The sequence below is a fragment of the Phyllobates terribilis genome, unplaced genomic scaffold (assembly GCF_046119375.1).
Source record: "Phyllobates terribilis strain yellow unplaced genomic scaffold, ASM4611937v1 Scaffold_2__4_contigs__length_985480577, whole genome shotgun sequence".
Lineage (NCBI taxonomy): Eukaryota > Metazoa > Chordata > Amphibia > Anura > Dendrobatidae > Phyllobates > Phyllobates terribilis.
In genome coordinates, this window is record NW_027362762.1 from 937,643,111 (window position 1) to 937,670,596 (window position 27,486).

At 47.2% G+C, this 27,486-nt stretch overlaps 1 protein-coding gene across 2 annotated transcripts; it reads right to left on the bottom strand.

Moving 5' to 3' along the window:
- Window positions 1-8,703: 8,703 nt before the first annotated feature.
- Window positions 8,704-27,283, bottom strand: VPS26C (VPS26 endosomal protein sorting factor C). 2 transcript variants are annotated; one of them, XM_073668407.1, is made up of 8 exons: window positions 27,128-27,283; window positions 22,860-23,003; window positions 22,033-22,182; window positions 21,541-21,621; window positions 16,944-17,018; window positions 14,999-15,149; window positions 9,473-9,625; window positions 8,704-9,376 (listed from the first exon to the last, which is right to left on the bottom strand). In XM_073668407.1, the coding sequence occupies exons 1-8, from the start codon at window positions 27,245-27,247 to the stop codon at window positions 9,294-9,296; spliced, it is 957 nt and encodes a 318-aa protein (XP_073524508.1). In that variant the 5' UTR covers window positions 27,248-27,283; the 3' UTR covers window positions 8,704-9,293. The 2 variants fall into 2 exon arrangements, with proteins under 2 accessions (XP_073524508.1, XP_073524509.1); XM_073668408.1 differs by lacking the exon at window positions 22,860-23,003 and having other exon boundaries at window positions 27,128-27,275.
- Between the last annotated feature and the right edge of the window lie 203 nt (window positions 27,284-27,486).

Below are 27,486 nucleotides of genomic sequence, written 5' to 3' on the forward strand. Positions count from 1 at the left end.
CAGCAGGAGTAGAGGTGGGAGGACAGTTCAGAATGGACATGTTGTTCCAGTAGTTTTGAGGCATAGGGGAAAAGTGATATGGCGCGATAGCTAGAGAGAGAGGATGAGTCAAGGGAGGGCTTTTTGAGGATGGGTGTGATTGAGGCATGTTTAAAACATGAGGGGAAGACACCAGTTGTTAGTGACCAGTTGAAGAGGTGGGTTAGGGTTGGGATGAGGTGGGACGGGATTGGGTCAAGTTCACAGGTGGTGAGATGTGACTTGGAGAGTAAAGAGGAAAGTTGATCTTCCGTGATGGCGGAGGAGGAGAGTTGAGTAGTTGTGAGGAGGGTGAGGAGGAACTGTGGGGACTTATGGCAAAAGCTTTGTCTGAAGGTGTCAATCTTCTGCTTGAAGAATGAGACAGTCTTCAGCTGAGATGAGTGGAGAGGGAGGGGGGAGCTGGGAGACGGAGGAGAGAATTGAAAGTACTGAATAGCTGTTTAGGGTTGAGACGGGGAGGATATGAGAGATGAGAAGTAGGTTTGTCTTGCTGCAGTGAGTGTGGACCTGAAAGTAGTGAGGGCTTGTTTGAATGCGATGAAATGCTCGTTGGAGTGGGACCTTTTCCATCTCCGTTCAGCAACCCTGGAAGCCCACCTCAGTTTTTTAGTCAGGCTGGTGTGCCAGGGTTGCCTGTTGATCGAGCTTTGGTATGTATGAGGAGGGAGACCAATTCAAGAGCTGCAGCTGTTGTGATGTTATATAAGGCAGCAGCAGCATCTGCATTGTGTAAAGAATTTATGTCTGTAAGAGGGAGGAGGGATTCAGAGACCTATGAAACTGTCCCACTAGTTAACCCCTTCAGTAAACACCATAAAAAAATAAACGTAAAACATGGCAAAAAAAATATACTTTATCATCATACCGCCAAACAAAAAGTGGAATAAAACGCGATCAAAAAGACTAATGTAAATAAAAATGGTACCGCTGAAAACATCATCTTGTCCCGAAAAAAACAAGCCGCCATAGAGCTCCATCATCCGAAAAATAAAAATGTTACTGCTCTCCGAATAAAGCGATGCAAAAATAAATATTCTTTCTATAAAAGTTTTTGTGTAAGAGCGCCAAAATGTAAAAATCGATATGAATGTGATATCGCTGTAATCCTACTGACCCGAAGAATAAAGCTGTCTTATCAATGCGGACCGGTATAAAAAAAATCCCCAAAAAAACAATTCCTGAATTGCTGTTTTTTGTTCATTCTGCCTCGCAAAAATCAGAATAGAAAGTGATCAAAAAATGTCATGTGCCTGAAAATGGTACCAATAAAAATGTCAAACAAGCCATCACATGATTGTCGGTAGAAATATGGAAAAATTATAGCTCTCAAAATAGTTTTTGCAATAGAAAGCGTCTTTTAGTGTGTGACAGCAGCCAAACATAAAAACCCCATATTAATCTGGTATCGCTGTAATCGCACTGACCCGAAGAATAAAGTCATCTAATCACTTATACCGCACGAGGAACAGCTTGAAAATAAATAGAACAGATTCTTCTCCTGCTGTTGATTGGTTCATTCTGCCTCCCAAAGATCACATTAAGGCTCGGCTCACATTTATCCTGCCCCTACGCTGAGCGCTTACACCGGGGTTTCGGTATAAATCTCTGAAATACGTGATTCAGACGGAACCCCCGGCGGAAGATTCCCTGTAATAAGGCAGATGGGAGGGCACTGTGGATGCCGTCTGCCTCGTGATCTGGCAGTGTCCATCTTTTTAGGCATGCATAACAGTCCTGTTGGCCGCAGTTTTGTGCACTTCTGAAGAGGACATCAGTGAACAGAGGCCAGACGGAGTCCAGAGTAACTCTGCTGGCTCATTATAGTAAATGCATCCCTTGGGGGTTTCATCTGAATCACTTCACTCGGAGATTTAGATGGAAACCCCAATGTAAGTGCTCAGCTTAGAACGCTGGATAAATGTGATCCCAAATGTTATGTAAAATGTTCCCAATAAAAGCTTCAACTCCAGTCACAAAAAAAGAAAGTCCCCACTCAGGTTTCCACGTTACTTGTAGCACAAAGGCTCTTGAAAAGCTAAATGCTCCTCGCCCCCCAAAAGAAATCCAGCGAATTCTGCGTTCTAAAATCCAAAATGCACTCCTCCCTTTTGAGCTCCACAGTGTGCCTAAACCGCAGTTAGCGTCCACATGTTTGGCATTTCTGTAGCGTTGAGACCCTGCCTAATTTACAGGTGCATGTCTCCAGAAAGCTGGGCATAATGTACTGGTCACTACAACGTACTGGTCATTACAACGTTTGCAATTTTCACTCCTTAACATCCACGGCTGCTTTTTTCTGGAAAACACCCATGGAGTCAAAATCGTCACTACACCTGTAGATGAATTTACAAAGGGGTATAATTTCCAAAATGGGGTCATTTGAGGGGGGGTTCTGCTCTTCTAGCACTTAGGGGCTCTGTATATGGAGTCCGCAAACTATTCTAAGAAGATCTACATTTTAGGAGGCAAAATGCGCTCCGTCCCTCCCGAGTCTCACCGTGTGACTAAGCAGTACTGTACAGCCACATATGGGGTATGTCTACATTCATTTGAAATTGAAAGTGACAAATTTTAGTGCCATTTTTACCCATTTCCCAGTGTGAAAATGTAAAATCTGGGGCTAAAGCAAAATTTTGGTGGTAAAAATGTAATTATTTTTTTCTTCACTGCCCAATTGTATAAAATGCTGTGACACACCTGAGGTGTAGTTTGCAAAATGGGGTCACTTATGGGGGGTACTGCTGATCTGGCACTTCAGGGGCTCTGCCAATGTGACATGACACCCTCAAACAAGTCCAGAAAAAAACTAAACTCCAATATGGCCCTTCTTTCCTTCTGAGCTTTGCACTGTGCCTCAAAAGTAGTTTTCACCCACATATGGGGTATTTGCGTATTCAGGAGAAATTGCACCACAAATTTTGAGGTAAATTTTCTCCTGTTACCCTTGTGAAAATGCAAAATTTGGGGTTAAAAAAAAACAAAAACATTTTTGTGGGAAAAATTAGATTTTTTTATTTTCACGGCTCAATGTTATAAACTTCTGTGTAGCACCTGGGGGTTTAAGGTTCTCACCACACGTCTAGATAACTTCCCTGTGGGGTCTAGTTTCCAGAATGGTGGCCCTCCAAACGTGACATGGCGTAATCTAATTAAGCCAGCAAATTTTACATTCAAAAAGTAAAATGGCTCTCATTCCCTTCCGAGCCCTGCCGTGCACCCAAACAGTGGTTTTCCCTCACATATTAGATATTGAGGGACTCAAGCGAAATTGCGCGACAAAATTTGCAGTCCATTTTCTCCTGTTACTCTTGTGAAAGTAAAACAAAATTGGGGTCCAAAGGAAAATTTTTGTGAAAAAAAGTTACGTTTATTTTTTCCTTCCACATTCCATTAATTCCTGTTAAGCACCTGAAGGGTTAATAAACTTCATGAATGTGGCTTTGAGCACCTTGAGGGGTGCAGTATTCAGAATGGTGTCACTGTGAAGACCCGGTGTCTTCCATGAGCATAATACTACTCAAGACAACACAACCACCAAACGGACAATAAACATATAGAATAGTCCCAGTAAATACCCAAGATGGTGCAAAATTACACAGTCTCACCCTTCTGCTGGCCCGCCGGGAATAGAGCAGCTTTGACTTTAGGACTTCCAGGGCCAACTACCTCAACAGGCCCCCACAGAAAGGAAGTAGCGGGAAGATTAGGAAGCTGACAGTCCATTGAGGTACAAGGCCAGGAGACCCAAGGGTCTCACCCTGGCCTCTCAGAGATTTCCCATGGGGCCAGATGTTCGGCTGGTCCCAATCGGACTTCTCCGAAAATCTCCATGGGTTCCAGGCGACCCCAAACAATATATCTCTCATTGTCCCAACCTGGTTCCCACAAATGTATCCATGGGTTCTCTGATGGTCAATAGAGCAGATCTTTATCCTTCCAGTCAGGGCCATATACCTTTAGGCTGGAAACCTGTAGAATCCAAATCTGTCTCTCTCTGGATGGAGCCATGCTACAAAGCGGCTGTCCTGAAGAATGTCTGTCTGATCTTTTATTCTCTTTGCAGCAGGATAGAAAACCCCTTTTTGTATTTACATCTGTGGCTAAGGTCATCAGTCACAGGTCGGGGGGAAAGTTTCAGTGCTCAGGTCTCATTGTTTGAGCATTTAATCAATTTGCATAGTTGGTATCGCCCTACTCTTGTAAATCAACAACTAGCTGGCTTTAGTTCAATATACAATTAGCATAGTAACAAACATCATTGTTCCCAAACAGTGAGTCACTGTCCTTCTTGACCAGCCAAAGAAACACATACATTCAAAAGTCAACACTAAAGATAATAGTGTATTTCTCCTGGCTTAACAAATCTAAACGTCTGGCTAATTAAGATTAGAAGCTGTGTCGTCACAGTGACTTTCGGGTATTTTCTGTCATACAGACCCCTCAAAATCAATTCAAATGTGATGTGGTCCCTAAAAAAATGGTTTAGTAAATTTTGTTGAACAAAATGAGAATCGCTGGTCAACTTTGAACCCTTAACTTCCTAACAACAAAAAAATTGTTTTCAAAATTGTGCTGATGTAAAGTAGACATGTGGGAAATGGTATTTATTAACTATTTTGTGTGACATATCTCTCTGATTTAAGGGTATAAACATTAAAAGTTGGAAAGTTGTAACATTTTCACAATTTGACAAATTTCCGATTTTTTTCACAAATAAACATAAGTCATATCTAAGAAATGTTACCACTGTCATGAAGTACAATATGTCACAAAAAAACAATCTCAGAATCAGTGGGATCCGTTGAAGCGTTCCAGAGTAATTACCTCATAAAGCGACACTGGTCAGAATTAAAAAAAAATTGGCCTGATCAGGAAGGTGAAAGGCAGGGGCATACATAGAAATCATAAGGCCCCATAGCAGAAATTCTAATCTATGTCCCTCAAACCCCCCCCCCCCCCCAAAAAAAAAGGAAGAAAAAATTAAATATTTGTCTGGGTCACAGAAGAGCAGATCTCACAACTTTCCAGCCTTTACATAGTAATTTTCCTCTTGCTGAAGTCCTAGATTCCTCCTTCATTGCCCCTATAAAGTGTGATGCCAACAAATCCCCCCCCCCCCCCCAGACGCATGATACCCCTATGGTGAATTTCTCCACATACACAGTATACTGACCCTACTGTACCCCACCTCAACTCCCCCGGCCGAGTATGGTGACCCCAACACAGTATGATGCCGCAACTGTGACCCCTACACTGCCCTCCATGCAGTATAATGGGCCAACGTACAGTATAATGGCCCCACACTGTATAGTGTCCCTCTCACAGACCTCTAAACAGTATGATGGACCCCACACAAACCTTCACACTGTATAATTGCTTGCATACAGTATAATGGCCCCCCACATAGCTCTCCAAATATTATAATGGCCCCCCATGGTCCTCCATATGGCATAATGTGCTCCCCATGGTCCTCCATACAATATACTGCACTCCTATGGTCCTCCACAGGGTAAAATGCACACCCCCAAAGGGTAAAAATGCAACCCCCTATAGTATAATACACGCACAGTTCTCCAGTATTCTGGGTGCCACGTACTCACTGATTTTAAAATAAATAAATACATACTCACCTCTCCTCCCCCCTCTCCACAGCGTATCTCAGCAGCTCCACTGCCTGACACAGCGTGGCGCGATGAAGTGACGTCACAGCGCCGCTGCGTCAGACGCAGAGGGGGGATGATGGGAGAGGGAGTGTCACATGACGCTCTCTACTACATCATTGCTTTTAACTGTATCGGCATCTGCTGATACAGTTGAATGCAGGGTGGTGCTGGTGGGGGGAGGGTCCGGTGCGGGCGCTGACACTGAGCCCCCCTGGTTCATGGGCCCCGTGGCCTGCTGTCACTGGTGAAAGAGTTGAAATTAAAAAATTATATTTTTTTTTATGCCTAAAATACAAAGAAAAAGTGTCCTCTTTAACTTCAGGCCTTTTAGAGATCATTTCATTTTAACTTCCTTAACTGTTCACAGTAATTTTGACCAGGGGTGCCCAAACTTTTACATGTCACTGTATGTGTTCACAACATTTTGGGCTTGTGGTGCAGTTCCAGGTGGGTTTTTCTGCCTGAAAAAGAGGACGTGCACATACCCCTTTATATTGAGATCCGATCTCCAGTTTTTCTGCTACACGTCTTCCTCCCTCATTCCTCTTGCAAGCTAAACTTCTGGTTACCTGCAGCCACCACCAGAGGGAGCTCACCCCACAGCTTTGTTGCACTGCTCAGCGCTGGACCATGACGCATTTAGCATAACTTGTGGCTGATGAGACGATGCTACAAAGATCACGGACCGCTGGATACAAGGAGGGAGTAATGAACTTTTTACATTTTGTGATCATTTTGGTTTCTGTATTTCTTAAAAAAAAAAAACAACCAATCCGCAGGCTGCGAATGGCATCCAGCTTTAAATCTCAAGGTATACACAGCAAGAAGTCACGCAACTCAATGATTTAAGTACAGTATATCTTCTCTTGTCATACCTGCGGGAGAAAATTAGAATATGGGGAGCCCTCCCATGGGCAGTAGCTGGGAGAATTGATGTCATTAAAATGATAGTCCTCCCTAAATTGCTATATGTTTAGGAACATTCGGCCTCTATAGTCCCACAGAAGGTCCGTGCCACAATCAACTCCCATTTAGCATCCTAAATAGTCTTACTGCTCTTCAGAGGCCCAGGGATGAGGCAGGGCGGCACTCCTGGACTACTTCTTACCTGGCCAACTTCGCTTTCTACAACCCTTGATAGCAGATAATCATTTGCCTAATTCTTGATCACCACCTTGCCCACTGTTTGGGTCTTCAGAGTCTATGGGAGGCACCAGATCAATACCCACGCTCCTTCTTGCCATTTCACAGACTTGCGGTTCAAGTGTAGAAGGCCACCAAAAAAGATTTTTCAATTCAAGGACACAGTAGCTGAGTCCCCCTTATGGCATAACCGTGCTCTTCCCGAATTGCTACATTCCAAAGAGGCTCAGTTTTGGTCAAACTTAGGGGTCAAGACACCGGCACAGGTCTCTATCCAGGGTGTTCTTGTTTCCTTTGATCAATATCAAGTCCCCAAACTCGCTTCCTTTAGGTATTGGAGCTAAATATCTACTTCCCAGACATTGGAAATTCTCTCATAACCCCCAATTGGGATTCTAAGAAGCCAGGGACCCAAGGAGGTTGATCTCCTTTGTATACACCCAGTTGCTAAGCAGGAGATGCTCCTCATCACCATTGTTGGTTGAGGACAGTAATACCCTCCCTATCAGAGGAGGATTGGAGCAAGGCCTTGACCTCCCCACACTGTTTCACCAGCAATTAATAACAAGCTAGTCCAAATGGATATAGTCCATTAATGCCACCTGACACGTTCTATAAGAGCCACCACAGGTGTGAGGAAGAGGCGGCAGATTTTATACACCTGATGTGGTATTGTCCTCCTATGGCAGACTTTTGGAAGGTCATAGCTATCCTCATCGAGATCTGACAACTCCTCTGTACTCCTCTGCCCTAAGGTTTGATTATTAGGAAGCTTTGATGAGGAGACCTGGCCTCACCACCCTCGCACTCTTCCGGGGGAACATTGTTTTTGGTCCTCAAAGCTCTCACCATGAGATGGATGAATAGAAGACCCCCACGTTATTTTTAGTCCACACGGCTCTCGCCATGAGGTGGATGGATAGAAGACCCCCACGGATAAATACTAAAGCATCCCATGAGAGGGTGGTATATAAAGGTAGATACAGTCCTGAAAAATGAGATAAGTTATGAAAGCCTTGGTGTGATTCCCCTTTGACTCACATTAGCCCCCATGTGATGAGGTAGATTCTCGCATGATAAAATGTGCTATTTGGTGCCTTATGCCTTTGGTTAAGATATTAGTCCCATGATTATAATAAGGGAAAGGTTAACTTTGCCAGACAATAATGAGAAATGCTGTTTGTTCTACGCTATAACCTCGCTATGTTCTATAATTGTCACGGGTGTGTCAGGTGTAATAGACAGTCGCACTGGATCTGGCTGTAGAAGGTCACTGCGCTTGGCATTGCAGACAACTTCTTAATCCTTCTTCCTTTAAGACCCAGCGGCGACCTCCCTTCTGCTGCTGATTGACACACCTTTGCAGGGGTGTTAAAAACCCTTAGTTTGCTCCAGGCAATCGCCGGTGATACTTCTATGTACTTTTGTGCAGGCTTGGAGCACTAGCTGTTGGCTGGCTTCTTCTCTGGTGCCCTTGAAAGACAGTTGGCGTTACTCCTCTGGTGTCTGCTCAAGCTAAGTTTATCCCCATTGTTTGTCTACCTTGCTGTCTTTAGTATGTAGTGGGGCCTGACCAGTGCTCACCTCTCCTCCTCCCTATCTAGGGCTTACCTCTAGGGACATACAGGGCTTAGGTTCCTGCTCGGCAATAGGTGTGGAACCAATATAGGGACGGTAGGGGAGGCAGGGTGGTTTTGGATCTGCCTAGGGGTCTCCACTCCCCCTTTCCCTAGTGTTTGGGCTTCATCACCCTCTTCCCTTCATATTGCACTTAGTCTTTCCCACACCTTGCGTGACAATAATCTTAAATAAAAAGTTTAAAAAAAAAAAAAAAAATCACAAAAAAAACCAAAGCAATAGTGGAAAATACACAAGTTTATTACTGTAGAAATGTATGAAGCTGGAGCATCACAATGTGAACTGTGTTTAATGGGAGGGTTGAGAAGTCTACGATGGACGTTGTTACCGATGGATATTTAAGCTGGTGATAACTTGTGATTTCTCTGCTGTCTGTGGCTTAGGACTTGAATCATTATTTGCGGGTTGTTTTTTTTATTGCTGACATTTTTTCCATCAAATTCTTCAGAATGGTGCACGTGGTTCATGAATTTTGTGCAAAATCAAAAATTCACTGTTTTTGCAGCAACTTTAGTGTAAAGAGCCATATTTACACTAAAATGTTAAATTTCAGCAGCACATAAAATCACTCCAGACGGGGGGAACCTAGAGTATATTTACATCATTGTGCATCTCAGGTGCAATCAGCTGAACGTCTGAAAACCCCAAACCCTTCCCACAATGACCAACCTTAAAGAAAACACAAAAAAAACCGAAGGCAAACATAAAAAAGACTTTTAAAAACTGAAAAAAAAAAAAAAAAAGAAATGAAAAAAAAAAACAGGCAAAAAAAATGCAATAATGAATTGGACTCCAAGTGTTTGTGTGTTATATTCTATAGAGCTTGAGAGGGAAGTTCTCTGTGATGAGATGATCGTCCTGAAGAACCACCACAATGTTGACTTCAAACTCTGCGGAGAACACAAGACCCATCATTATCAGGTCATTAAACATACCGTGCGATCAGCCTGAATCTGGGGTATATCACAGGCAAAGATAAAACCTACCTATTTTAAAGTTGGTAGTTTCCAAAGTCGGGCAGGTGAATAATCTGGGAAATACCATATAGATTGGAATAGGGAGCCCTCGGCACACATCCCCCTCCGCTATCTGAATATTCTGGATTTCGGTGGCATCCCTGGCGTAGCCTTCCGCACAACCTTGAAACAGAAGCAAAACATTTCCACATTTTATCACGTTTCATCTCTAGAAAAAAAAAACATTCAGTACAGATTAAGATCTAATTGCTCGTCCGTGTCGTTGGGGGACAGGAAACTCCAAATTAAAAGGGTTGCCAGGGATTAAAAAAAAATATTACTGTTTAATCCCTTCATACCGCCAACTTTGATGGTATTTTAGTAGTTGTTGGTTGTTTGTTTTTTTTTACTTCCGCATGACCACTGCAGCCAATCAATGGCCTCTATGATAGACAGACACACACCACCAGATCGTTAAGCAAGCGATTGGCTGCAGTGGTTATATAGATGTGCCTTATAAGTAAACCAAGACCAGTGGAGGATTGATGCTGGAGCTACAACGATTAAACAGTGGAGATTTTTTTGGGGTGAGGGTAAGTTTAACCCCTTTTAAGGATACGTGCTCACACTGCATTTCTGTTATTCAAAGGGGTTAACTGGGAGCTTAATTGCACTATTTTCATAAAGGAAATGCACGGACACAGGATAAGGTGACCTCCTGCAGATTTCACATCCACAACACTGGTCAGTCTACACTGGGGACATCTTAAAGTCACATCCGGCGCTGTAATACGCAGCAGGATTTCCAGCCAATTTTTTGCTTAGTGAGAATACACCCAACTGCTATACCCCAACTATAATTCTGGGCAAACACAGTCTTCTATTGGTACCAATTCTGGGCATCACAGTCTTCTATTGGTACCATGACGATGTATCTGGTCAGTGTTATGACTAGTAGTTTGGCCAGGAGAACCGTGGTCAGACAGTGAACCGGTTCCTTTGCAGTCGGTTTGATCAGTCTCCCCTGGTGGCGCGCTCTCTCTCTATTCCCGATGTCTGTCTGTCTCTCACTCCCCGCTCTATTCCTGGTAGGGTGTGGTGCGCGCGCTCTCTCTCTCTCTCTCTATTCCCGGTGGCGTGCGCGCCCTCTCTCTCTCTCTATTCCCGGTGGCGCGCGCTCTCTCTCTCTATTCCCGGTGGCGCGCGCGCCCTCTCTCTCTCTCTCTCTATTCCCGGTGGCGCGCGCTCTCTCTCTCTATTCCCTGTGGCGCGCGCTCTCTCTCTCTCTCTATTCCCGGTGGCGCGCGCTCTCTCTCTCTCTATTCCCGGTGGCGCACGCTCTCTCTCTCTCTCTATTCTCGGTGGTGCTCGCGCGGTCTCTCTATTTCTGGTGGCGCTCGCTATTCCCGGTGACGCGCTCTCTCTCTCACTCTCTATTCCCGGTGGCGCGCGCACTCTCTCTCTCTATTCCCGGTGGCGCGCGCGCTCTCTCTCTCTATTCCCGGTGGCGCTCTCTAGTCCTGGTGACGCGCGCACGCGCGCTCTCTCTCGCTCTATTCCCGGTGGCGCGCTCTCTCTCTATTCCCGGTGGCGCGCGCTCTCTCTCTCTATTCCCGGTGGCGCTCTCTCTCTCTCTCTATATTCCTGGTGGTGCTCTCTATTCCTGGTGACGCGCTCTCTCTCGCACTCTCTCTATTCCCGGTGATGCGCGCTCTCTCTCTCTCTCCCCCCCCGGTGGCGCGCGCTCTCTCTCTCTCTATTCCCAGTGGCGCGCGCTCTCTCTCTCTCTCTCTCTCTATTCCCAGTGGCGCGCGCTCTCTCTCTCTCTCTCTCTATTCCCAGTGGCACGCGCTCTCTCTCTCTCTATTCCCGGTGGCGCTCTCTCTCTCACTCTCTATTCCCGGTGACGCGCGCACTCTCTCTCTCTCTATTCCCGGTGGCGCGCGCTCTCTCTCTCTCTATTCCCGGTGGCGCTCTCTAGTCCTGGTGACGCGCGCTCTCTCTCTCGCTCTATTCCCGGTGGCGCGCTCTCTCTCTCTCTCTCTATTCCTGGTGGTGCGCTCTCTCTCTCTATTCCCGGTGGCGCGCGCTCTCTCTCTCTCTATTCCCGGTGGCGCTCTCTATTCCCGGTGGCGCTCTCTCTCTCTATATTCCTGGTGGTGCTCTCTATTCCTGGTGACGCGCTCTCTCTCGCACTCTCTCTATTCCCGGTGATGCGCGCTCTCTCTCTCTCTCCCCCCGGTGGCGCGCGCTCTCTCTCTCTATTCCCGGTGGCGCTCTCTAGTCCTGGTGGCGCTCTCTCTCTATATTCCTGGTGGTGCCCTCTATTCCCGGTGATGCGCGCTCTCTCTCTCTCCCCCCGGTGGCGCGCGCTCTCTCTCTCTATTCCCGGTGGCGCTCTCTAGTCCTGGTGGCGCTCTCTCTCTCTCTATATTCCTGGTGGTGCTCTCTATTCCTGGTGACGCGCTCTCTCTCGCACTCTCTCTATTCCCGGTGATGCGCTCTCTCTCTCTCTCTCCCCCCGGTGGCGCGCGCTCTCTCTCTATTCCCAGTGGCGCGCGCTCTCTCTCTCTCTATTCCCGGTGGCACGCGCTCTCTCTCTCTATTCCCGGTGGCGCACGCTCTCTCTCTCTATTCCCGGTGGCGCACGCTCTCTCTATCTCTATTCTCGGTGGTGCTCGCGCGGTCTCTCTATTTCTGGTGGCGCTCTCTATTCCCGGTGGCGCGCGCACTCTCTCTCTCTATTCCTGGTGGCGCGCTCTCTCTCTCTATTCCCGGTGGCGCGCTCTCTCTCTCTCTATTCCTGGTGGTGCGCTCTATTCCTGGTGGCGCGCGCTCTCTCTCTCTATTCCCGGTGGCGCGCGCTCTCTCTTTCTATTCCCAGTGGCGCTCTCTAGTCCTGGTGGCGCTCTCTCTCTCTATATTCCTGGTAGTGCTCTCTATTCCTGGTGACGCGCTCTCTCTCGCACTCTCTCTATTCCCGGTGATGCGCTCTCTCCCCCCGGTGGCGCGCGCTCTCTCTCTCTATTCCCTGTGGCGCGCGCTCTCTCTCTCTCTCTCTCTCTATTCCTGGTGGCGCGCGCTCTCTCTCTCTCTCGCTATTCCCGGTGGCGCTCTCTCTCTATTCCAGGTGGCACGCGCTCTCTCTCTCTCTATTCCCGGTGGCGCACGCTCTCTCTCTCTATTTCTGGTGGCGCTCTCTATTCCCGGTGACGCGCTCTCTCTCTCTCACTCTCTATTCCCGGTGGCGTGCGCTCTCTCTCCATTCCCGGTGGCGCGCGCGCTCTCTCTCTCCATTCCCGGTGACGCGCGCGCTCTCTCTCTCTCGCTCTATTCCCGGTGGCGCGCTCTATTCCTGGTGGCGCGCGCTCTCTCTCTCTATTCCCGGTGGCGCTCTCTATTCCCGGTGGCGCTCTCTCTCTATTCCCGGTGGCGCTCTCTCTCTCTCTATATTCCTGGTGGTGCTCTCTATTCCTGGTGACGCGCTCTCTCTCTATTCCCGGTGATGCGCTCTCTCTCTATTCCCAGTGGCGCGCGCTCTCTCTCTCTATTCCCGGTGGCGCTCTCTCTATTCCCGGTGGCACGCGCTCTCTCTCCATTCTCGGTGGTGCTCGCGCGGTCTCTCTATTTCTGGTGGCGCTCTCTATTCCCGGTGGCGCGCGCACTCTCTCTCTCTCTCTATTCCCGGTGGCGTGCGCTCTCTCTCTATTCCCGGTGGCGCGCGCTCTCTCTCTCTCTCTATTCCCGGTGGCGCTCTCTAGTCCTGGTGACGCGCGCTCTCGCTCTCTCGCTCTATTCCCGGTGGCGCGCTCTCTCTCTCTCTCTCTCTCTATTCCTGGTGGTGCGCTCTATTCCTGGTGGCGCGCGCTCTCTCTCTCTATTCCCGGTGACGCGCTCTCTCTCTCACTCTCTATTCCCGGTGGCGTGCGCTCTCTCTCTCTATTCCCGGTGGCGTGAGCTCTCTCTCTCTATTCCCGGTGGCGCGCGCGCTCTCTCTCTCTATTCCCGGTGGCGCTCTCTAGTCCTGGTGACGCGCGCGCTCTCTCTCTCTCGCTCTATTCCCGGTGGCGCGCGCTCTCTCTCTCTATTCCTGGTGGTGCGCGCTCTCTCTCTCTATTCCCGGTGGCGCTCTCTAGTCCTGGTGGCGCTCTCTCTCTATTCCCGGTGGCGCTCTCTCTCTATATTCCTGGTGGTGCTCTCTATTCCTGGTGACGCGCTCTCTCTCTATTCCCGGTGATGCGCTCTCTCTCTCCCCCCGGTGGCGCGCGCTCTCTCTCTCTATTCCCGGTGGCACGCGCTCTCTCTCTCTCTCTATTCCCGGTGGCGCACGCGCTCTCTCTCTATTCTCGGTGGTGCTCGCGCGGTCTCTCTCTATTCTCGGTGGTGCTCTCTATTCCCGGTGACGCGCTCTCTCTCACTCTCTATTCCCGGTGGCGCGTGCGCTCTCTCTCTCTCTATTCCCGGTGGCGCGCTCTCTCTCTCTCTATTCCCGGTGGCGCTCTCTAGTCCTGGTGACGCGCGCTCTCTCTCTCTCGCTCTATTCCCGGTGGCGCGCTCTCTCTCTCTATTCCTGGTGGTGCGCTCTATTCCTGGTGGCGCGCGCTCTCTCTCTCTATTCCCGGTGGCGCGCGCTCTCTCTCTCTATTCCTGGTGGCGCTCTCTATTCCTGGTGGCGCTCTCTAGTCCTGGTGGCGCTCTCTCTCTATATTCCTGGTGGTGCTCTCTATTCCTGGTGACGCGCTCTCTCTCGCACTCTCTCTATTCCTGGTGGCGCGCTCTCTCTCTCTCTATTGCCGGTGGCGCTCTCTCTCTCTATTCCCGGTGGCTCTCTCTCTCTCTCTATATATATTCCTGGTGGTGCTCTCTATTCCTGGTGAGGCGCTCTCTCTCGCACTCTCTCTATTCCCGGTGATGCGCTCTCTCTCTCTCTCCCCCCGGTGGCGAGCGCTCTCTCTCTCTATTGCCGGTGGCTCTCTCTCTCTCTATTCCCGGTGGCTCTCTCTCTCTCTATTCCGGGTGGCGCGCGCTCTCGCTCTAGTCCCGGTGGCGCTCTCTATTCCCGGTGGCGCTCTCTCTCTATATTCCTGGTGGTGCTCTCTATTCCTGGTGACGCGCTCTCTCTTGCTCTCTCTTCCCGGTGGCGCGCTCTCTCTCTATTGCCGGTGGTGCTCTCTCTCTATTCCCGGTGGCGCGCGCTCTCGCTCTCTCTCTAGTCCCGGTGGCGCTCTCTATTCCCTGTGGCGCTCTCTCTCTATATTCCTGGTGGTGCTCTCTATTCCTGGTGACGCGCTCTCTCTTGCACTCTCTCTCTTCCCGGTGGCGCGCTCTCTCTCTATTGCCGGTGGCGCTCTCTCTCACTCTCTCTATTCCTGGTGGCGCGCGCTCTCGCTCTCTCTCTATTCCCGGTGATGCGCTCTCTCTTCCCGGTGGCACGCTCTCTCTCTATTGCCGATGGCGCTCTCTCTCTCTATTCCCGGTGGCGCTCTCTCTCACTCTCTCTATTCCTGGTGGCGCGCGCTCTCGCTCTCTCTCTAGTCCCGGTGGCCGATCTCTCACCGCACGTCTCCACCCGGACCAGTTGCAGCTCGATGCTCTTGATGGCCACCTCGGAGGTCTCCACCAGCAGCTCTCCTGTGAGGGGCTCAGTGATCACACAGTTGGTGGAGTCCAGATGTCCTCTGATGAGAAAGCGAGGCAGCGACGCTCTCTGAAAGACACACGGATCACACATTCACTAAGGAAAGTGACATAATCGGTATGAATGCCATTTTCCTCCCCGGCCAGCGTCGCTCGTGTCCTTTTTGCTGCTGCTGCTTTTGTACCACTTGTTCCCGGTCCCAGGAGCTTACACATCAGTGCTGGGTTCTGGGGGCTCGTCTCTGCGGAAGGTCCGGCCTGTGCCAGTCTGCAGGCTCAGGACTTCTAGGTCTTCCCGTGTCAGGTCCTGACTAATGATTCAGGACGGGTCTGACGTTTCCTATACACGACACAGACCAGGAGCAGATGGATGAATGACCGAGATACCAGGTGGACCGGCAGCAATTACAGAAATCCCGACATTCACCGCACTATTAAACATCTGGGGATTTGCTTTATACGTCACTTATATAATGTACAGATAGAATTTACACTTAAAATATTAATGGGGAGGAAAAAAAATTCGAAATCTATGGGCTGCATTTCCTTCCACTCACCAGCAGATGGCAGCACTGGGACACAATTCCGGTAGAGATTCTGAAAATGTCATTTTAACCCTTAATCTGCCCCTCATTCTGTTAAGAATTTCTTAAAAACTGGTTGAAATGCAGCAGATCCAGCTCCAGCGATACATTCCCCGACCCTACTGCCGCCACATTCATCTGTTCTGCATCCTCCTTTCCCGCTAGCGCCCCCCAGGTATAGTCAGAGCCTATAGTACTAGTGCCCCCCCCCCCCCCCCCCCTGCCCGGTGAGACGCTGCGGCCGCACCGCAAGCAACGCAGATCCTAGAGCGACGAATGGAGGAGTCCAGTGTGTTACTATATAGGTTTTTTGGAGTTAATGATATTATTTAGAGGTTTTCCATTTTCTAAGATATTTTTCCACATTGACAATTTAAAGGGGTTGCCCGCTACTTAAAGTAACACTCCGGCGGTTTTTGTTTTATTACTCCTGAAGTGAGATCACTAATGTCCATTCCCTGAGCCTAGTGTTATCCTCACCAGCCGCCATCTTCTGCTCTCCCCAGCGCCGCTCCAGTCCCGCTCCGCCATCCGTAATCTCCTAACTGACCACAGTCAGAGCTATCGATCACAAGCTCTCGATATAAGACTATGGGGTCCGCATTCGGGCCATCATAGACTGATATTGACAAGTGACTTCCGATCACCCAGCAAACACTGGAGCGATCCGGCAGGTCACAACGGCTGAAGACCGGCCGGAGCGGCGCTGGGAACAGAAAGACAGCGACTGGTAAGTATATTACTAGGGGCAGGGAACATGCTCCAGTTCAGCGGCAAAATAAAAAAAAAAAACCTATCCCTCCCTGCCATAAATCCCAGGCAGCACCTGGAAATCCACAAGGTTCTGCGTCCCAGGACATGAAACCAATGAGGACTGGTGGGAGGTTTCGCCTTTTTGTAACTTCAGGGAGGCGATCCGCTCTCATGCTGCAGTCATGACTGACAGGATAAAGTTGCAAATTTTTGCTGAAATAAAGCGTGTGCAAAAATTGCGACTTTTTCCTGACAATTCTAGTCCTAAATAATATTCGCCAAAGCTTTACTGCACTGAGAATTCAGCTACGCTCTTGGCATCTTCGCTAAGTTACAGCAGCCATTTTTCCCATCTGTGGAGCCCTCGTGTAGTCACCGATGACTTGTTACCTGCAGTGATTACATTCACAATACATTGTCTCCTGAGGACGCCTCCTGGCGAAACGTTATGACCTCAATATTGCATTAGTCACCATTGGGCCTAAAGTAGTAAAAAGCTGTCAGCCATGATGTCCCGTGTCACGTACCTCTTTAACGTTTTGTAAAGTCTCCGGTGTTATAGTGAAGTCGACCGGGCTCGGGGTCTGTTTGCCCTTCTGTGGCTGAAATACACAAAATAAATGGAGGATTCACATTGTACAACGGGAAGATGCACAGATTTCATTACCAGGTTATACAGCAGAATATGGAAAACTTTTGTTTAACTTTTAATCTTTGTAAACCGAATATGGAAAACTTTTTCTACTCGGTGGGAAAAAAAATAAGGTATGTATGTATGTATGTATGTATATATATATTATATATATATATATACACACACACACACACACACACACACACATATAAATACATACATACATATACAGTACAGACCAAAAGTTTGGACACACCTTCTCATTTAAAGATTTTTCTGTACTTTCATGACTATGAAAATTGTACATTCACACTGAAGGCATCAAAACTATGAATTAACACATGTGGAATTATATACTTAACAAAAAAGTGTGAAACAACTGAAAATATGTCTTATATTCTAGGTTCTTCAAAGTAGCCACCTTTTGCTTTGATGACTGCTTTGTACACTCTTGGCATTCTCTTGATGAGCTTCAAGAGGTAGTCACCGGAAATGGTCTTCCAACAATCTTGAAGGAGTTCCCAGAGATGCTTAGCACTTGTTGGCCCTTTTGCCTTCACCCTGCGGTCCAGCTCACCCCAAACCATCTCGATTGGGTTCAGGTCTGGTGACTGTGGAGGCCAGGTCATCTGGCGTAGCACCCCATCACTCTCCTTCTTGGTCAAATAGCCCTTACACAGCCTGGAGGTTTGTTTGGGGTCATTGTCCTGTTGAAAAATAAATGATGGTCCAACTAAACGCAAACCGGATGGAATAGCATGCCACTGCAAGATGCTGTGGTAGCCATGCTGGTTCAGTATGCCTTCAATTTTGAATAAATCCCCAACAGTGTCACCAGCAAAGCACCCCCACACCATCACACCTCCTCCTCCATGCTTCATGGTGGGAACCAGGCATGTAGAGTCCATCCGTTCACCTTTTCTGCGTCGCACAAAGACACGGTGGTTGGAACCAAAGATCTCAAATTTGGACTCATCAGACCAAAGCACAGATTTCCACTGGTCTAATGTCCATTCCTTGTGTTCTTTAGCCCAAACAAGTCTCTTCTGCTTGTTGCCTGTCCTTAGCAGTGGTTTCCTAGCAGCTATTTTACCATGAAGGCCTGCTGCACAAAGTCTCCTCTTAACAGTTGTTGAAGAGATGTGTCTGCTGCTAGAACTCTGTGTGGCATTGACCTGGTCTCTAATCTGAGCTGCTGTTAACCTGCGATTTCTGAGGCTGGTGACTCGGATAAACTTATCCTCAGAAGCAGAGGTGACTCTTGGTCTTCCTTTCCTGGGGCGGTCCTCATGTGAGTCAGTTTCTTTGTAGAGCTTGATGGTTTTTGCAACTGCACTTGGGGACACTTTCAAAGTTTGCCCAATTTTTCGCACTGAGTGACCTTCATTTCTTAAAGTAATGATGGCCACTCATTTTTCTTTACTTAGCTGCTTTTTTCTTGCCATAATACAAATTCTAACAGTCTATTCAGTAGGACTATCAGCTGTGTATCCACCAGACTTCTGTACAACACAACTGATGGTCCCAACCCCATTTATAAGGCAAGAAATCTCACTTATTAAACCTGACAGGGCGCACCTGTGAAGTGAAAACCATTTCCGGTGACTACCTCTTGAAGCTCATCAAGAGAATGCCAAGAGTGTGCAAAGCAGTCATCAAAGCAAAAGGTGGCTACTTTGAAGATCCTAGAATATAAGACATATTTTCAGTTGTTTCACACTTTTTTGTTAAGTATATAATTCCACATGTGTTAATTCATAGTTTTGATGCCTTCAGTGTGAATGTACAATTTTCATAGTCATGAAAATACAGAAAAAGCTTTAAATGAGAAGGTGTGTCCAAACTTTTGGTCTGTACTGTATATGTATGTATGTATTTATATGTGTGTGTGTGTGTATATTATATATATATATATATATATATATATATATATATATATATATATATATATATATATATATACAAACAGGACTATAGTCAGAAAACTGCAGTGGAAATTAAGTAATTTTTTTGTGCGCTTTTGATGCTTTTTTTTTGCTAACTCAATAGGGAGAATCTGCAGCAAAAAAATGGACATGCTGAATTTTTATAAAAATAAATAAATAAATGCACTGTGTGAATGAGGTTTTAGAAATCATTTTGCAATTACAATAAAACACTGCATACCGCCTCCCGCATAAATATATATCTAATACTTTCCGCAGCTGAAAGTATACTTTTTCTAAGTATAGACAATCGTTACAATGTATCAGCGCAGGTAAAGTGTATGAGTCGGGGGTGGAGAGTGGATGACAGAACGGTCTACAATTGAAACTTCATTTCAGGCCATAGATTATGTGTTGTCCCCTCGGTGTCCGGGTGTGGGATGTTTTTCTCAATTACTGTCACATTACTATATGGTGGCACACAGTGCGCCCGCAGCGTTATGGGCACAGCCTGAGAAGAGCACGGAGCAGCCAGAGAAGACTCTGTGCCTGGGAAAGGAATTTTCTCATCCATATTTTATCTTCATCGCGCAGCAGATAGTCAGATTCCTCTGCTGGAATCCGGGCCTTCACTGTCCACTAGGGGGCGACACATGGCCACAGCTTGGATGCATTCTGTCCATATAGGAAATCCTTCAGTGTCTGGTTCAATCTTAAAGTGACGAGGCAGACAAATCTGCTACAGGGCGTTATACCTAGTGCAAGGCCCCGGACAGCAGAGCAAGACACAGGGAATCTCTCCAGAGGTTTTATACTCTCTCTCTTTCCAAGCTTCCTCCCTCTCCACCCTCCCTGATCACTTAGATACACTGATCCCCTTCAGTGCACTGCAATCTCCCACTCCACGTTTCCATCTGCTCTGCCTCCCTTTCCTCACTCCTTGTCCGCCCTCCCTGATCACTTAAATACATTAAACCCTCACCGCCCAACCCTTTGTGCATGCTGATCCACACGCCCTCCCTCTTCGCCCTCCATGATTACTTAGATACACTGACCCCTTTCAGTGCATTGCAATTCTTCCATTCCACGTTTCCACCCTCCCCGATCATTTAAATGCATTAATCCCTCTCCGCACAATCCTTTCTGCTCGCTGATGCACACGCGCGCCCCATCTGTACTAGTCTAAGTTTTTGGGGTATTTTTACAGGCTACCTGTTTAGAATAGTACAACAGACTGCTAGGTAAGTACAAGACGTTATAGCAGAAAAATAGGATGTTTTTTAAGTTGCTTTTCTACTTTGTATATTGCTTGTATTTTTTTTTTTTTTTTTTTCAAGGGGGGGTGGATTATAGGGAGGGAGTCGATAGTCCTACTGAGCCCCTAAATATACATATCTAAATCTGATTTCTTGGCATCTGATCTTGCACGCTTTCTCTTTGGCCATCAGCCATTGCTTAGCTACAGTGGTTTGTATGAAGACTGGGTGACATCCATGGCAGGTACGACCGGATCCATAGGAGTCCTCACCCAGATATTATAGTAATACACTGGCGAGGCATCAGCAGCAGTATGCACATTACTTACAACCCAAGGTTCAGTTCACATTGTTGTGAAGACGCCAGCACCGTGTAAGATCGCGATGACAGGAGAGATCGTGCTGTATGTAGCACCGTCCTACCTGCCAAAGACTACGGGGTCGGCGACAGAGGCAATGTGAGTACAGTCGGACTTTACGGTTAGTGATTATGTGGGAACATTGATGTGTTTGATGGTTTACATCCATACAGGATCTCTATGACAGCACTGTCCAAGATAGAAATCAGAAGTGGATGTGTTGTCTCAACGGTGAAGCCAAGAGACAGAGTCAGCGTGTGACAAATGCTTCCCACACTTTTAATGTGCGCAGTTTTTATGTTCCAGTTTTTCTTCATTAAGGAGAATTTCCACCCAAATACGCCACATACCAGTAAATCAGAAGGAAAAAATAATGCTAAACAGAGAACATTGGAAGACGGTCAGCAATATAGAATGACCAAACACTGATGCCCTATATGTCAGCCACAAGGTGGCAGGAGAGCAGAAAACGTGCAAAAGTGAGTGTAAAAAAGAAACAAAAACCCCACAACTTACATACCTTGCAAAAATCCATGAGTTCCCCTGATTCTGCTGCTCTTTTACATTTTGCTCTGCGTCGCTGCATTGCTGAAAAATTCACATTTGTTGCTTTTGGAGCTCGGTATGAGAAATCTCTTCTTTTCAGACCAATTAGGAGTTTCTTCAGAGATTTCCCTGGCTTCCTGCGCTCCTACTCCTCGCTCCCAAACACTGGCAATGAGACTGATAATACTACTAGATCAGCTGCCGAGCAGTGATTGCCAGTGTTTGGGAGCGAGGAGAGGAAGCGCAGGACCCCAGAGAAAACTCTGAAGAAACTCCCAATTGATCTGAAAAGAAGAGATTTCACATAACGAGCTCCAAAAGCAACAAATGTGAATATTTTAATTTTATTTTATTTACAGAAAAAAAATAGTTTCCAAAGGTGGTCAACCCTTTTAAAACCTTACTTGTAAATGAATGATGAACTCGCAGCTCTTGGTCAGGTCCTTTGCCAGCAGAGATCTCTTCATGTCACAGCGCAGAGAATACTGTGGGCAGAAATGTACCGATCAATGTACAAATCCTTAACACGACAAGTCTCCTGTCCTGCGGGTCCAGACTGGATGCAGCTGTAACGAATACTCAGCTGCGAGACGCATTTCGCTCTACATGAGTACAAAAACTGTAATTTTTTTTTTGCGCATCAAGTTGTAGTATTCAACGACACCATTCATTTTACTATATAATGTACTGGAAAAAAATCAAAGTGAGGTAAAATATTGAAAAAAAAATAAATAAATGCAACTCCACCATTGTTTTTATTTGGGTTCAGTTTACTCATCGAGGGACGAGTAAGGGGTTAAACAAGGTTGCTTCATTCTATTTTTCCATATTTAATGGGATAATAAAAGAAAAATGCAAAGTTGGTCCTATCCCCCCTAGTGGGGCCAAGCGCTTACCTGAATGTTCACGAACACCCCGTGGTACGTCTCATACAGAACCTTGTTGCTCTTTATGATAAGCGGGAACTCAAAAGGGATTTCTGTCTTCCCGCCGGGGAGCTTCCCAGGTTTCACCATTTCTACCGTGTTGCTGATGATCTGAATTGGCTGCAATAAATCAACAAGAATCGTTTCCTTTAATTCTCAATAACATTACTGCAAGCAGGGGCCCCTCATTGTGCAGGTGGGGGCCGCCGACGCCAGCGCAAACTTAAACTAGATGAGAGTTCTGAGACGCACGTGCAGTTGAAGAGTTTTGCAGCGCAGAGACTCGTCGGGTCAGTGCGTGACAATACACGCTGCCGGACAATCAGAGGCCAGCAGCTGACGTCGGCGTGCATGTGACTGGGGGGGGGCATAGCAGTGAAGTCACGCACTCCCGTCGCTTGTACGCTTAAGTCAGCTGCCGGCTTCAGAAGAGGATGCCGCATGGCGGGGGAGCGGAGGGAAGGCGAGTATAATTATTTTCTTCTATGCATTGAAGAACATATAATAGGATGGGGGATATATATACCAGTATTGGGCCCAGGATAAGGGACATCTATACCAGGATGGGGAACATCTATACCAGGATAGAGCCAGGATGAGGGACATATACACCAGAAAGGGTGTAAGATATCACACATGTGATTCCCGGACTGTGCAACCAGCAAAGAACTCAGCAGTCACCGGGGATCAGACAGCACTTGGTAAAAAGGGTTTAAACCGTGGGAAAGCCCATTATACCACCGTATGGGCGACGTTCAGGGCCCCTCCCCTTTCTCCTTTGGTTGCGGACGTCTTACCTTCACCGAATTATAGAAAGCTTCAAAGACGCCAACGCTCTTGGCGCTGAGCTGCAGACTGACGGAGCCCTCCATGGTCAGGCAGATTCCCTGGTGCTGAACCGCATCTTTGCTCACGACGACGACTACTCCAGACAACACCTCCTATCGGTTAATATGTTAAATAATAAATCCAGAGCCACTAATGCAAGAGCCACGGCAATAACAGAACGTCAGGCGACTACACAAGCAGCGTTATTACTATGGCAAAACTTAAAGGGGGTTTCTGGTTTCGGAAAAAAAAAACCTTTCCCCCTGACCACCCTAAACACGGCTGTATTCTGTATGGGGGGATACACCTGTCAGCGTCTCTGTCCTTACAAAAGGATTGGGGGTGTAACCCCTTCTTGACATGGGATACTGTTACACATCCCAAGTCAGGTGTCGGCGTACTGCGTCTCGCTCTATATAGGGCAGGAGGCGGCTGTATTATACAGCCAGCACCTGCCGTTAACAGCAGCAACCAGAGCTGGGTCTGATCGCTGCTGTGCAACCTTTTCAGACTTCGCCGTCAATCACTGACAGCAGCATTTAAAGCGCAATCGATCCAGTGCCCGTAGACTCGCCATGATGAGATTGTGGGGAGCAGACGGTCTGCCATGGCAGCCGGAGACCAACTGAACTGCCCGGTCACCGCCATCTTGGTGCTCCTATGAAGCTCTGCCAGATTAGTAATTTTACTATATATTGCAATACTGTAGAATCACAGTATATGGTACAAGTGATCGGGCGCAGGTTCTAGTCCCCAGGGGAGACTAAAAATGAAATGTTTTTGTTTAACTAAAGTTCTGAGAAATTTTTAACCACTGAAATATTTTTTTATATAATACACATACCGAAAGTTATTTTTTTAGTTGTCGCATAATATATATATATATATATGTAGCATCGACGTCTCTGCCCCGTTCTAGGCAGAGACGCCGTCCCTCTCACCTCCCCGCTCCTGGCGCGGCGTCCTCCAGCGCTGCTCTCCCCGCTGCTCCTTCCCCGGCAGTGTGCTTAGGGCGCGCGCACTCCCCCTCTCTTAAAGGGACCGCGCGCGCCGTCCTAAGGAGTCCCCGGCCAATTGCCGGAGGACCTCCCATATAAAGGGCACCTCCTCCAAAATGGAGGTGCCCGAGCAATGTTGTTTGCACCTGTGTCTCACCTGTGCTTCAGCCCTCAGGTCCCGTTGCCAGTTACCTGCCAGCTTGCTGCCTTTGTCCTGCCTGATATCCAGTCACCTGCCTGCTAGCCTGAGGTCCAACGGTCTGCCTTCCAACTCCTGTCAGTCTGTCTATGGACCAGCTTGCCCGCTCACCTGGGAGCGCACACCTGTTACCTGCCTGCTAGCCTACCTGGAGGCTCCGCCGTCACGTGCTGTGACCATCTGCCTTTCCAGAGACTCCTGCCCGCTCACCTGGGAGCGCCCACCTGTTACCTGCCTGCTAGCCTACCTGGAGGCTTCGCCGTCACGTGCTGTGACCACCTACCATTCCAGAGACTCTCGCTTGCTCACCTGGGAGCACACATCTACCATCTGCCTGCTAGCCTACCTGGAGGCTCTGCCATCACAGGTCGTACCTACCCTTTACCCAGAGACTGCCCCGGTCACTTGCCGTAACCTTCTGCCCGTTCATCCAGAGACTGCCCCGGTCACTTGCCGTAACTCCCTGCCCATTTATCCAGAGACTGCCCCGGTCACTTTCCGTGACCTCCAGCCCGTCCACTCAGAGACTGTCCCGGTCACCTGCTGTGACTGCCTGCCCGTCATCCCTGATTGCCACCCGCTCCCTTACAAGGACCGCCCCCTTGTATAGTAGCTCAGAGGTTCCGCCTCCCAGACCCGTTATCTATATATATATATATATATATATATATATATATATATATATATATATATATATATATATATATATATATATATATATATATATATATATATATATATATATATATATATATAAATACACACACATATATATTAGTGACAACTAAAGAAAACACTACAATTTCACGAGAATTTATATATGTGTATGTATATATATATATATATATATATATATATATATATATATATAATTTATTAAAAAAAAACTGTATATAGTCAGTGTCGCTGTAATCGCAGACCTGGAGAATCCACTTCTCCAGGACATTTTTACCGCACAATAAACGCTGTAATATCACGACAATGGCGGCATTATGCCCGTCTCCCCCCTTCCCCTTTAACCTCATTAGCATTTATTATTTATTATTCAGTCTTACAATTAATTGTGTGATTGAAAACTAGAACTTGTCGGCAGGAAACCAGTAGTGATGGGTAAAATGCGATTTTTTGGTGAGCCGGCTCTTTTGGCTCCGAAAACGGCTCTTCATTTCCTATTACCTTTGACTTTAAATTTGAAGCCAAATTCTGGTATGTTTTAACCCATGATTGTTTACCTTTTAGTAAAAATCTACACATGTGCCAATTTATGACATAAAACAGAATAGTTTCCAGAATAACCAGATTTTATATTATTTGCTGTAAAAACTTTAACAAACACAAAATGAACATGCAAAATACCAACAAGATACTAATTATCAGTGCCACATTTTAAAGCTACCTTCACACTTGGCGAGTTCGCTGTGGGCTGTCTGCTGCAAACAGTCTGCAGCAAAACTGCAGTGTCAAATGTGGCATCTGCATCCAGGCGGATTTAGATAAGGAATTTGCTGCGGAATTCACCCGTCCATTGACTGCAATGAATTTTGCATATCGGATATTCGGCACATATTCACATGCTGCTGCTGAAGCCAATTTCACACCTCATGTCAGATGCTGAATTTTTCCACGAAGTGAGAATGTGTTTTGGATAAAGACCATTGCCACTGTTGGCTTCTGTAAATGCCATGGAATTTCCACGCTGATGATCTGCATGGAAACTCCGCTGCAAATCCACAAAGTGTGAAGGCAGCCTAACATTGTCTTTAGGGCCCATTGGATAGATAAACTAAGTGCCATAGCTTGGATGGACTGATTCAGTTTATTTCCTCTGTTATTATCTGTTTTTTTGGTGTCCCATCAAGGACCAATGTCTTTTGCCATCACTAATATAATGTCATTAAAGGGGTTGGATCACATGGGCATTAGTGCCATTAATTGAAGAGAACTTTTTAAAATAGGTATATTCTCCATATACTTATTTTAAAAATTCTGCTTCAATCCTGCTGGTATTCCATAAAAACCTATGGAACTGTTTACATGGGTTTCCATGGAAGTTGTCCTGTGCCGGAGCCCTATTCAGCAAAAGACACACAGGATGCGACCATGTTGTCGGGCAGCGCTCGCTGACTGACCGCATGGACCATGCAGCACCCGAGCCTGCGATCCAGTGATGCTCAATCCAGCGATGTTTGCAGAGGAGATCCTTATCTGCCCATATGCATCGCTGGATCATTTGTTCTCTTCCATTCAAGTGAATGAGAGAGAACAAGGGACGCACATTTACATCCGCTGTGTCTCCCTCGCTCAGCGAGGATTTACAAGCTGGCGGTAAATAACTATAATCAGGCTAAATCCAGATGTCAGTGTTCCTTTAATAAAGTGCCTGACTGCTGCTTGTCACAGATTGGAGGGGGGCGGGGCTGTGAGTCAGTGCTATGTGCGGCAGCAGGAGGAGCAGCCATTCTCAGTCTCCTGGATAAGATCAGAGTGACTACTGCCGGGAGGGAGGGGCCGGGTGGGGAGGGAGGGGCGGGGCCAGAGGGGAGGGGAGGGGCCAGAGAAGAGGGAGGGGAGGGGCCAGAGAAGAGGGAGGGGCGGGGCCAGAGGGGACTGACTGTGGAACGTGAACTGGCAAAGAGCCGTTTAAATTTCAATTGGCTCCCTGCCAGGAGCCGACTCATATGATTCACTATAAAGAGCCGGCTTGTTCAGGAGCTACCCATCACTAGAAACCAGCGCTTGCATGTTTTGAGGGGGGAGGGGAGTTATGGCTCTCAGGAGAAAGCAAAAAGAAAAACTGTCTGCAGCGAGAAGGGGTTAATGCTTGGGAGGCGGTGGGCTCTGCCTTTTCTTCTGCTCTGGTGGGACTACAACTCCCAGAATCACTCCTTCAGCAATGACTGAATAATTGGTGGCTATACTCAGGATCACATTGCAACAACCCCTCAGCATCTAGGGATTGCACAATGCATGCTGGGAGTTGTAGTTTTGCTCAGGGTGGTGATTGCAGCCGGTCAGGGCTGGGGGGCTCCTCTGCTCTTACCCCCTCTCTGTAGACCTTGTTGGCCCTCTTGATTTTGATGTCCAGCACAGTGCCCATCTCTCCTCCTCCTCTATGGTACCTCCTAAGGAAGAAGAAAGTCACATGACTAGCCGAGCACATGATCACTCCCTACCACATGAACAGCAATGCATTTTTTTTCTTCTATCAACCAACTTTATTGACAACACTGCAGCCTAAACACTCCTCCTCCTCCTCACGATGCTGAAGTTGGTTTCTTATTCAGCAGTGTTTTTTTGTTTTTCTTCAGTTTTTTTTACAGCTTTAACAACAAAAATCACAATAATACTAAGCAGCGAGGCGCCCTGATGTGAATACACTTATAAGAAGCTACAAAAATG